The sequence below is a fragment of the Trichomycterus rosablanca genome, unplaced genomic scaffold, assembly GCF_030014385.1.
Source record: "Trichomycterus rosablanca isolate fTriRos1 unplaced genomic scaffold, fTriRos1.hap1 scaffold_178, whole genome shotgun sequence".
Classification (NCBI taxonomy): Eukaryota; Metazoa; Chordata; class Actinopteri; order Siluriformes; family Trichomycteridae; genus Trichomycterus; species Trichomycterus rosablanca.
Genome location: NW_026947006.1, coordinates 55,069 through 67,314, shown reverse-complemented (window position 1 = coordinate 67,314; position 12,246 = coordinate 55,069). Strand labels below are relative to the sequence as shown.

Below are 12,246 nucleotides of genomic sequence, written 5' to 3'. Positions count from 1 at the left end.
TACAGAGTGCTTCGATAGCCTGTACGGAGTCGGAAAGCTTCTGGGGAAAGGAGGCTGCGGTTCTGTGTTTGCAGGACTTCGTAAGACAGATGGAAAACAGGTGAGATATTTACTCGGCTCTGCTCAGAGTGACACGAGAATTGCCGATCATTACAAAGCTGCTTTGATCTTAAGATCCACAATGACTACGCATGTCATCAAACTTGTAGTTAAAAAGCGAATGGCCCTTTTGGTTACTGTTGGCCAAAAGTACGTTCCCGTAATATTCGTTCCTGATTTTAATCGTTTTGTTTTGCATGTTTTAATAGGTTGCTATTAAGATTGTGCTGAAGAGTGGCTGTGACAGATTCATCACCATTGTAAGTAACATTTGTTTCACTTGTGAAATATTGCAAAGATGCAACAGCCATATAAAAAAAAAAACCTTATCTTATAAATGACATGATGCATTAAAATGCAAAATAGCATCGAATGTAACCGCCACTCTGCCTATTGACTATCGATTCCAACCCCATGCTAACCATGTCTGATCAAATGTTAGCCTGGTGAGAAGAACGGTCTCCCTGTAGAGGTGGCATTGATGCTGATGGTGTCCGAGCCATCTCGCTGCGAACACGTCCTGGAGCTCCTGGAATGGTTCGACATGCCCGAGTGCTACGTCTTGATCCTGGAGCGACCCGCCCGCTGCATGGACCTCTTCGAATACCGCAGGAACGGCTCACTTCCCGAACGTCTGGCTCAGGTCATCATGTGGCAGGTGGTTCTCGCCGCCCGTCATTGCCGTGATCGCGGCGTTCTCCATCGGGATATCAAGGAGCAGAACCTTCTGGTCAGTTTCGACACGTTAGAGGTCAAGCTCATAGACTTTGGCTGTGGGGACTTGCTGAAGTCGACCCCCTACAGACGTTTTGCAGGTAATTGTACCTCGGAGGTCAGTAGCTATGAAACACAGATGACAGCGATCGCATAGGAAAGCCGTGTGTGTGAACCGTTTCTCGCACTTTTATTCAGGCACCATACTATACGCCCCACCTGAATGGATCGAGGAAGGTAAGTATCATGGTTGCGCTGCAACGTTGTGGAGCCTGGGCGTCCTTTTGTTTGTTCTAGTGTGTGGAGAGCTGCCATTCTGGAATGAGAGGGAGATCGCTGCTGGACATCTGATCTTCAAAGCTGGTGTGTCTAAAAGTAAGAAAATGCAGAAACATAAGAAGCATGTCTCTTATCGTTTTTTTTTTAAAGTGATATTATATAGTTTCTATTACAATGTTGTAACGACCCGATCACTGCACGCACAGCCTGCCGTCATCTGATAAGACGCTGCCTGGCCAAGGAGCACAACTGGTTTTCAGAGATTCTTAGGAACTAAGTCCAGGTCAGTCAGAACACATAAGGATAGACCTAAATGGATTTAGCTAAGAGTCTGTGTTAGCATATAGGCCAGATCACATGTTGCAATGAATCATCGTTGCATTTTGCTAATAACATTAAAGACACTAGGTTAGTAATTGGTGTGTAAAGAACTTTTAACCAAATACAATCATACATTTTTTATAGCTATAACAACAATTCCTCATGTCAAACTGTTTTTTTCTCTTTTCTTTACTCTACAGGCACCTGTATGGGTTTGTAGCAGATAAATCATGGGTGAGCATATCGGAGACTAAGCAATGACTAAATGTGTATGAACAAAACCGTCCACGCTTTCATGTAATGTCAAAGTAATCTGAGAGCATGAACACCAGAAAACAAACAGGAGTGATTTGGAGATCAGCAACATTTTGTAGATCAGCTTGACGAGTCAGTCGACTGAATAATACTGAAGTTTTTCAAGCTGCTTCCCAGCATGGAGCGATCGACCGAATTATTCTGCACGTGGGCAGAAGTGACATCCGCAGAGAGGAGTCAGAAATCTTAAAGAACAACTTCACTGAACTGTTTAATACACTTTAGAAGCTGACTGCTCAGAAGTTCATCAGTGGGCCTCTCCCAGCCCGAGGATCTAATATGTTTTCACGGCTATTCAACCTCAACACGTGGCTAAGCAGAACCTGCAGTTTGAAAGGTATGGATTATATTGACCATTTTAATCTATTCTGGGGGCGCAGAGAATTTTTTTACCCAGATGGCACCCACCTAAGCAAGACTGGAGTGAAGGCACTAAAGGACAACCTCCATTTTGCTCTTCGCCACCCATCTGCTTCTTGGACTGACTCGACACAATACGTGCATCCTCAACCTCCCTCACCTGCCTTCAACCAAGAAGGACCATCAAACATACAATCCCCATCACTGGAGAACACAGCTCAGGCTGAGTTTCTGACTCTTGATGAAAGCTATTACGACCTTCATCATCAGGCAGTGACACAGCAGTCAACAGCAGAGACATCACAGTCATCCTCCAACTTCTCTCTCTCAACAACATCACCTCCACATATGGATTTCACAGAGAAAATGGAGAAACTGGTGTGTGTTGGGACTAAATTCTCACACTCCATCTCAGCCAGTCCACAGGTTTCACCCAAAAAGCCCAGGGCACCAACCAGTCTAACCTCTTACCTGTACCACGACAACCTCGGGCTGCCCCAGGGGCTCCTGTGGTTCCTTTAAAGCTAGCTCTGCTTAATATTAGATCTCTAGCCAACAAATCATTTTTAGTGAATGACATAATTCTATACTACAGTTTAGATTTTCTGTTTCTAACTGAAACATGGTTAGCAGAAGGCAGCAGTGCCACTGTTCTTAACGAAACAGCACCAGCAAACTTCAGTTCTATGAATGTGTGTCGAAGTGTTAGGAAAGGTGAAGGAGTAGCTGCCTTATTTAAAGATGTATTCCAGTGCAAAGAGACTGTGCTTGGCAATTTTATGTCTTTTGAATACCTCTGTTTTATTTTGAAGGGTACTCCCAAAATTTTATTTTTAACCATTTATAAAACTCCAAGGTACTCTGCACATTTTATAGATGAATTTACTGAATTACTGTCAGTTATCTCCACTGAGTACAGCTTTTTCATCATAACTGGGGATTTTAACATCCACTTAGATAATAACAAGGACAATAACACCAAAGAACTTTTTGGACTTTTTGACACGTTTGGTCTATTGCAACATGTGAAAGGGCCTACACATACTCGAGGGCACACTCTGGATCTAGTTATTACTAAAGGTCTTAACATTTCTTCTGTTATGGTCAATGACTTAGCCCTCTCTGATCATTTTTGTGTCTTCTTTGAAATGCTGATCACTCCAGATGCTCAAACTAGCTCTGTTTCTGTTAAGAAAAGGTGCATAAATGAAAGTACTAGTTCTCAGTTTATGGAGGCCATAGCTATATCACCAACTTTAATTGCAGAGTCAGTTGATGAACTCCTGGATAACTTTAACGTGAAAATATTGACTGTCATGGATGTGGTTGCCCCGGTAAAAGTCATGAAAACGTTGAGCAAACAGAAAGCACCATGGCGTAACACAATGATGGTAATAGCTCTGAAAAGAGAATGCAGGAGAGCTGAACGTAAGTGGAGGAAAACTAAACTTCAAATCCACTATGATCTCTATAAGCAAAGCCTTTGTAGTTTTAACTCGGAGTTAGGCAGGGCTAGACAGCTGCACTTCTCTAAGATCATTAACAGGAACATCAACAACACCCGCACTCTATTCAACGTGGTCGACAAGCTTACAAATCCTCCAAAACAGATCACACCAGAACTTCTGTCCACAGAGAAATGTAATGAATTTGCTCATTTCTTCTGTGAAAAAATCAAAACTATTAGACTGACCATCAACGCCACTCAGTCAAACGATGAAACCATGCCGCCCCTACAGACACCTAGAAATAACATGACTATTATGTCACAATTTAATACAATAGACCAAAAACTCTGGAGAAAACAGTTCAGCTGTTCGGTTACCTTATGCCTTTTTTTTTGTCTCTCTAACTCCTTGTGTATAGTTCTCTGTACCCCAGATCCAACAATGCAGGTTATGTCAAGGTGACAAAGACTTGTCAGAGCGGAAAGAAGTGGCTGATGCTGGCACCAGCCGACACTGAGCCTTGCAGTTTCCCATATGGTCTATCGGTCAGTATTCCTGGTTTTTACCCAGGCGGCCTGGGTTCGACTCCTGGTATGGGAATTGGACTTGAGCAAAACTTTGCCTATTACTTCTTCGGCGCCTTGTTGCTGTAGCTCAAGCACATTGTTCTGTTGGAACTATGACTGCAGTCTATCAGGGGGCAGCCGACGTGAGCCACCAGTGGCAGACTGCTGGTAAGCCGTGATCGTATAGTGGTTAGTACTCTGCGTTGTGGCCGCAGCAACCCCGGTTCGAATCCGGGTCACGGCACTGTCTTTTTGTATGCCGTGCTTCGAAGGTTTCTATTCTCTCTCTTTTTTTGTCTCTCTAACTCCTTGTGTATGGTTCTCTGTACCCCAGATCCAACAATGCAGGTCTTGTCAAGGTGACAAAGACTTGGCAGAGCGGAATGAAGTGGCTGATTCTGGCGTCAGCCAGTGCTGAGCCTTGCAGTTTCCCATATGGTCTAGCGGTCAGGATTCCTAGTTTGATGGCTGCTATTGATATAACTGAAATGATATTATTGTTATCTTTTTTATTTACTTTTTGAAGTTTAAAAAAAAAAAAAGGCTCACAGTGATCATTACCAGGATAAAACAGGCAGTGAATGAATGAATGTATTTCATAATAAGAAACAATAAGAACATCATACCACCAGTGGTGGCAGTGTGATTGTGATATTGATATTGTGATTTGATATTTGAATGACTTCATGGGAGTCTTAATGGACTGAACCAGGAATAATCTGTTGATGCATGCTCAATAATCCAGGTACACAAATCCACAAAGTTGAATCAGTTCATCTGGACACAAGTTTGTTGTAGAGATACGTTTCGCCACTCAATCCGAGTGACTTCTTCAGTCTGAGCTGGTGATTTAACATCAGATGCAGACAGAGCAGGATCACACCTAAGAGCCTGCAACTCAGATCTTCTGTCAAGGGTCACCGAGCTAGCAAGATCATTCAGAAGGCACAGAACCAGCTACTGAATGAACGGGTGAGACAAACTAACTTCACAATCGATGTCTTGAAAACTAGAGAGGAGCAGATCGTACAAAGACTTACATCAGGTCTAGATGAGCCCACTCTCCAACAGGTGATTAACTTCACGCAGAAGGCTCGTCTAGAACAACATGAAAAGTCAAAAACCAGGCAGCGAAAAAAGTTTGACTTGCTTGCTGCAGGACAGAAACACCAACAGACCATGGATGGCCGAAAGAGGAATGAAGGGCAAACACACACTGGTGATGTGGACAAGCGGGTGAAGAACTTGTCAGACAGACAACTCACACAAGCGAAAAAAGACATCTTGGCTAAGGGGTTGAATTTCGCTGTTACACTGAAGCAAGTCCCACTAGCGGAACTGATCACAGCCACAGAATCAGCAATCCGCAACAACAACATCTCCGATCTGGAAGCGGAACAGTTTCGGATGAAAGTGTCAGCTTGCCTTAGTAATGCAAAGCCACCTCCATCCAACATCAGCAGAGACGAGAGGTATGCACTTACTACACATAGTAAGGACAATAACATCATCATACTTCCTGCTGACAAGGGTAGATGTACTGTTCTGTTAAACCAGATAGACTATCATGAGAAAGTGATGTTGTTACTTAGTGACACTAACACTTATGAACTGCTAAAACGAGATCCAGGTAGTAGCTACAAGAAAAAGGTGATAGATTGTCTGAAAGTATGATGTTACATCCATTTTCACGTGCATTCCGGTTGCTGAGGCAGTGGAGGTGGTCCGTAGGAAACTACAAGTCGACCCCACCCTGAGCAAGAGGACCACCCTTACCACGGACCAGGTGTGCACACTTTTAGAACTGTGTCTTCAGTCCACCTACTTCTCGTACAGAGGACAGTTCTACAAACAGAAACATGGATGTGCTATGGGGTCCCTCGTCTCACCTATTGTTGCAAACCTGTACATGGAGGAAGTGGAAAAGAAGGCACTAAGGTCCTACTAAGGGACACCACTGAGTCACTGGTTCAGATATGTGGACGACACCTGGGTTAAAATAAAATCCGAGGAAGTACCAAATTTCACGGACCACATCAACTTGGTGGACAAACACATCAAGTTCACAAGGGAGGATGCAAGCAACAACAGTTTAGCCTTCTTAGACTGTGAAATTGCTATTCAAGATGGGGGATGTTTGAAAGTAGATGTGTATCGCAAACCAACACACACGGACCAGTACTTAAGGTTTGACTCCCATGATCCATTGGAGCACAAACTAGGAGTCATCAGGACGCTGCACCAGCGAACGAACAGCATCCCCACAGACACTACGGCCAAGGATAGAGAGAAATCTCATGTCAAGAAGGCCCTGGGTGAATGTGTTTATCCCAACTGGGCATTCGTAAAAGCGGGAAAAATGCCCAAACACAGCTCCAGTGGATCGAAGGGAGGAGAAGGACAACCGGGGTCTAAGCGCAAACCAGTGGTGATTCCGTATGTGGCGGGAGTATCGGAACAATTGAGACGGATATTCTCCAAACACCGTGTTTCAGTTGCTTTCAAACCCCAGAACACGGTACGCCAGAAATTAGTTCACCCTAAGGACCGGGTTCCTTGACACAAACAGAGTAAAGTAGTGTATGCTGTTAGGAACTGTTGTTGCCGGGAACTGTACATCGGGGAAACTAAACAGCCACTGGCTACACGGATGGCCCAACATAGAAGATCAACCTCTTCTGGCCAGGACTCCGCGATTTACACCCACCTGCAAGCCAGCGGCCACTCATTTAATGATGACGATGTGCAGATCCTTGACAAGGAGGAACGCTGGTTTGAACGGGGAGTCAAAGAGGCCATCTATGTGAAGAGGGAACGACCATCTCTGAACCGGGGAGGGGGCCTGAGAGTACATCTCTGACCATCTTACAACGCCGTAATAGGAGCTATACCCCAATCATAGTGAAAGACACACATGACCATTGTAATTAATGGTCATTGTGATTTGCATATGGACCTGATCACCGGTTCCATTGTTATGCAATGGGCGGTGATCGGTCGTTATGCAAATCGGCTGCATATAAGGTTGGGGTATTCACCACCAGCTCAGACTGAAGAAGTCACTCGGATTAAGTGGCGAAACGTATCTCTACAACAAACTTGTGTCCAGATGAACTGATTCAACTTTGTGGAACCAGGAATAATGAACCACTGCCTTGATTCTCAGTGCTGAGAATCATCCACTATCTAAATAATACCTGCTCTGTGGTGGTCCTGTGGGGGTCCTGACCATTGAAGAACAGAGTGAGCAGTCTAGAGTCAGTAATTGTAGAACTACAAAGTGCTTCTATATGGTGAGTGGAGCTGATAAAATGGACAGTGAGTGTAGAAACAAGGAGGTGGTTTTAATGTTATGGTTGATTAGTGTAAACTCACACTGCTGTATGTGCTTGCATGACTGTAGGACGAGTTCTCAGTGCATTACCGTAATATCCATAAAATGTGTCCTTGCGATTTTAGTGCAGAAAAGTTTGTGTAGAGACTGCAGCAGCGGATACTGTGTTTGTTTAGAAATTGTGGTCATACTTTTTTCAACAAGGTAAGTTTATTAAAATAAACGTTTTTTGTATATTAGCTTCTGGATATCTTCGGATACTACGGACGAAACTGTGTTGTACTGCTATGATGATACGACTATGTTCCAAACCCTTTTAGACTCTTCCACCACCGTTAGCGCTTCTTTCAGTTAGTTTAGCACTTTAAATATATTATCCACAGTATCGCTTACTTTTACAAACCCAATTTCAAGGTTTAGACAGAAGGGAAAATGTCAATGTAAATAGACAGCAGTTTGTAAAAGATGTTATTTATATTGTAGCATACAAACATACATCGCTCCAAAATATGAATGAACGCTTCAACCAGGGTTGCCAGATTTCGCATCTCAAAGTCCGCCAAAATGCATGGAAAACCGCCCAACATACTCAGGAAAAACAGCCGATAATCAGCGCTTAAACAATATTAAACCAGTTAAACATGATCTATTACTGCTGATATCTCACAAATCAGTGATTATAAATGATGAATGGCATTTGAAATAATAAAAAACTAAGACTAAGAAGTCTTAAGAAGTGTTTCTTTAGGGTTTTTTGTGTTCTTGCTAGAACTGTTTCTACTTGAAGAACTATTTAGTATAATTCAAGGTTCTTTGCTAACTCAATTAGATTTTTATGGATTTTTGCCACATATAAATGCACATAACATAAAATTCTCCTCCTGAGATGTTTTTCTTTGTGTGTGTAAGCAGCAACATACTTCACCTAAAACTTTATATAATCGCCTTCAAGAGAGCCGAAACAGAAATAAAAACATTTTATATTAATTGAAGTTTTACAGGACAACGTATGTTAAAGTTTGTAATTTAAGTCACATGTTTGTGAGGATTAAAGCTGGTTGCAGAGCTCGGATAGCTCAGTCGGTTGAACGTCAGACTTTTAATCTGAGGGTCCAGGGTTCAAGTCCCTGTTCGGGCGAGTTGCTTCTTACTGCATTAAGTAAGCGGTAATGTCCCGTACTACATGGTTTATTTAGAATGATGAAGAATTTGTACTTTGTGAGATATTTCTGAGTAAAATAGCATGTACTTGATAAGCTTGAAATAATAGCACACTGCATGCAACATGTTCTCCACACCAACTAGTTATTTTAAACAGACTGTAGTAATTAGAGGACAGTTTAAATCTATATTTATGTGCAGCCTAATAATGCACTGAGTTTTAGATATTAATACCCACATATTTTATGCTGAATTACATGCATTATAATTTCAGTTGTTGCTTCACAGAGCCGCTTTGTTATTGCACTGCACTAAACAGTTGGTATATCCTGCACTATTTTGGCCCCTAATGCAGCATCAACCCTTAAGTCAGTTTGTACGAACTGCTGAATCTTTTCACATTATTATGTATGTTAGAGGGTTAAAGACATAAATTTGTATAAAGCATTAGCAGTCAGAAGTGGGATTTAAACCCACGCCTCAATGAGAGACTGTGACCTGAATGCATCACGTTAGACCGCATCCTGACTAGCTTGGGTACCATCGACACCACCCTCGCCCCACACAGACTAATATTTGTACGAACTTTTCACATTATTATGTATAGTAAATGTACTGACTGTAACCCATTTGCTGCACTGTACACTTTGTCACTAGGCTGTAAACCATATATCAATAGAAAGGGAGCCCCATATGAGATCTCCAACTGACCAAATAATGTTTTTTGGGTGGACCATTGTTAGCACTGTAACGGCACTTGCATGTTAGCATGTGTTTTCTCTGGTATGAGTGTATTAGGTACAGCCTTCTTGTTGGGTTTTTAACTGACTGGATTATTTATTAAGATTATTATTATTTTTTAAGAACTCAAACCCTGTTGTGCTCGTTGTTTGCCTATTAGTTCCTCGTTGCCTTGTTGCTGTAGCTCAAGCAGCTTGTTCTGTTGGAACTGTGACTGCAGTCTATCAGGGAGCAGTGGCTGACTGCTGGAAAGCAATGCTCATATACAGTAGTGGTTAGTACTCTGCATTGTGGCCGCAGCAACCCAGTTTCGAATCCAAGTCACGGCACTGTCTTTTTCTATGCTGTGCTTCGAAGGTTTCTATTCTCTCCTCGGACAAGAGACCGAAATGAGGCTGGAGCTTCAGGAAAGTCGAACTGTAGTCAAATGGGCCAGTGGCGCAATGGATAACGCGTCTGACTACGGATCAGAAGATTCTAGGTTCGACTCCTGGCTGGCTCGGTTACCTCATGCCTTTTTTTTGTCTCTCTAACTACTTGTGTATGGAGCACCAACAATGCATCCAACAATGGAGGTCTTGTCAAAGTGAAAAAGACTTGTCAGAGCGGAAAGAAGTGGCTGATGCTGTTGGAACTATGACTGCAGTCTATCAGGGAGCAGCCGACATGAGCCACCAGTGGCAGACTGCTGGGAAGTCGTGATCGTATAGTGGTTAGTACTCTGCGTTGTGGCCGCAGCAACCCCGGTTCGAATCCGGGTCACGGCACTGTCTTTTTGTATGCCGTACTTCGAAGGTTTCTATTCTCTCTCTTTTTTGTCTCTTTAACTCCTTGTGTATGGCTCTCTGTACCCCAGATCAAACAATGCAGGTCTTGTCAAGGTGACAAAGACTTGGCAGAGCGGAATGAAGTGGCTGATTCTGGCGTCAGCCGGTACTGAGCCTTGCAGTTTCCCATATGGTCTAGCGGTCAGGATTCCTGATTTTTACCCAGGTTTTTGACTTCCGGTTTGGGAATTGGCCTTAATGTTTGGACTCGAGCAAAACTCTATATTCGTTCCTCGGCGCCTTGTTGCTGTAGCTCAAGCAGCTTGCAGTTCAAATCTTAGGCCATGTGGGGGTGTTGAGGAAAATTGGCATTGTTAACGTGCAAGCAAGTCAGGATGGCCAAGCAATCGTTCAGCTCGCAGTCTCCCCTGGAGCCGTGGGTTCAAATTCCCCTTCTGACAGCTCATGCTTTATACCTTCAAATCGGGAACAAAGATGCAGCATCAACCCTTAAGTCCGTCTGTCAGTGGTACAAAGACAGTTATGCAGCATTAACACTCTGCTCTGTCAGTACATTACAATTTGCAAAGGGTAAAGGCGGTTCAAAGTAGGGGGAATTAGCTCAAATGGTAGAGCGCTCGCTTAGCATGTGAGAGGTAGCGGTATCGATGCCCGCATTCTCCAGTGCAGAAACATTGTGATCATTTAAGGCATCACGTAATATGAAACTTGTAGCGTCAATGCTCACTGAAACGCAGCATCAAAATTTACCATCTTACAATGATGCTCTGTTTTCACTCAAATCATTTTTGATTTTTAAATTGCCAAACGCAATAACTTGTAATTTTTCAATTTTGATGAATGTTTTTGGTTAAAGCAGCGGTACGTGACATTTTGTTGGTTTTTCATCTGGTGAACTGTTTTGTAAAAGATGAACAGCTGAAACTCACGACATCCTGTTTAAATGCAGCATCAACCCTTAAGTCAGTCTGTCAGTGGTACAAAGACAGTTATTATTTTTTTCAGTTCGTCCTAAAAGCTGGGATGAACATTTTAAATAAACTGAGTCTGTGATGATATAAAAGCACCACATAATATAGAAAAGAGTATGTGAGATTAAACACGTTGCACTCCTACTTAATGCAGCATCAATGCTCTGTTAATCCATTAAAATTTACAAAGGGTAAAGGATAGTTTTTGTAATAGAAAACTAAGACTAACTAGGACTAAGATTTGTATGAACTGTTATATCTTTTCATATTATTATGTATGGTAGTGGGTTAATGACATAAATTTATATCAAGTATGTGCTGTCAGAAGTGGGATTCGAACCCACGCCTCCAGGGAAGACAGCAAGCTGAACGCAGCGCCTTAGACCGCTCGGCCATCCTGACAAGCCAGGATATGATTAATACCACCCTCACCCCACTTGGACTAAGATTTGTCTGTAATAATCTGTAACACATTTGCTGCACTGTACACTTCGTCACTACGCTGTAAATCATATATCAATAGAAAGGGAGCCCCATATGAGCACTTCAACTGACCAAATAATGTTTTGGGTGGACCATTCTTAGCACTGTAACGGCACTAGCGTGTTAGGGTGTGTTTTCTCTGGTATGAGTATATTAGGTACAGCCTTCTTGTTGGCTTTTTAACTGACTGGATTATTTGTTACGAACTCAAACCCGGTTTGTGCTTCTTGTAGGCTATTCAATCGTCCACAAGATTGAATAATATGAATACAGTTAATATTGTATTATATAATAGAATGACTATAAAGCTGAGTCTGAGCTTAAACACTTGCACCCTGACTTTATAACGCTCTGTTAGTACATTAGTAAAGGTGGGGTCTTCGTAAGGGGAATTAACTCAAATTGTAGAGCGCTCGCTTAGCATGCGAGAGGTAGTGGGATCGATGCCCGCATTCTCCAGTGCAGAAACATTATGATCATTTGGCAGCAACTCGGAATCTGAAATGATCAAATTAAGGCGAAATTCGTTGCAGCATCAATCTTTAGGCCAGTCTGTCAGTGTTACCATGTCATTAACGCCCTATTTACTCTTAAACAGTTTTATTTACATACCTTTTTTGTTTTGTTTTGACAGAAACACATGAACTTATAATGCTACAATATTAA

The 12,246-nt window shown here is 42.5% G+C and overlaps 1 protein-coding gene and 3 non-coding genes across 4 annotated transcripts; all 4 read left to right on the top strand.

The window, feature by feature from the left end:
• Positions 1-580: 580 nt before the first annotated feature.
• LOC134305988 (aurora kinase C-like) lies at positions 581-4,053 on the top strand. The gene is made up of 5 exons (XM_062990254.1): positions 581-914; positions 1,012-1,050; positions 1,614-1,629; positions 2,109-2,466; positions 3,970-4,053. The coding sequence occupies exons 1-5, from the start codon at positions 581-583 to the stop codon at positions 4,051-4,053; spliced, it is 831 nt and encodes a 276-aa protein (XP_062846324.1).
• A 221-nt stretch (positions 4,054-4,274) lies between these two features.
• Positions 4,275-4,346, top strand: trnah-gug (transfer RNA histidin (anticodon GUG)). The gene has a single exon. It is a non-coding gene; the product is annotated as a tRNA-His (tRNA).
• Positions 4,347-9,767: 5,421 nt separating this feature from the next.
• On the top strand, positions 9,768-9,840 carry trnar-acg (transfer RNA arginine (anticodon ACG)). The gene has a single exon. It is a non-coding gene; the product is annotated as a tRNA-Arg (tRNA).
• Positions 9,841-10,033: 193 nt separating this feature from the next.
• trnah-gug (transfer RNA histidin (anticodon GUG)) lies at positions 10,034-10,105 on the top strand. The gene has a single exon. It is a non-coding gene; the product is annotated as a tRNA-His (tRNA).
• Positions 10,106-12,246: the final 2,141 nt, after the last annotated feature.

Bases quoted from the DNA above. Each gene is read 5' to 3' on its own strand.
- LOC134305988 (XM_062990254.1), top strand. From the start codon at position 581: ATGCTGATGGTGTCCGAGCCATCTCGCTGCGAACACGTCCTGGAGCTC. The intron at 915-1,011 runs GTAATTGTACCT...ACTTTTATTCAG, and splicing joins CCCCTACAGACGTTTTGCAG to GCACCATACTATACGCCCCA. The intron at 2,467-3,969 runs GTGTGTGTTGGG...TCTGTACCCCAG, and splicing joins CAGAGAAAATGGAGAAACTG to ATCCAACAATGCAGGTTATG.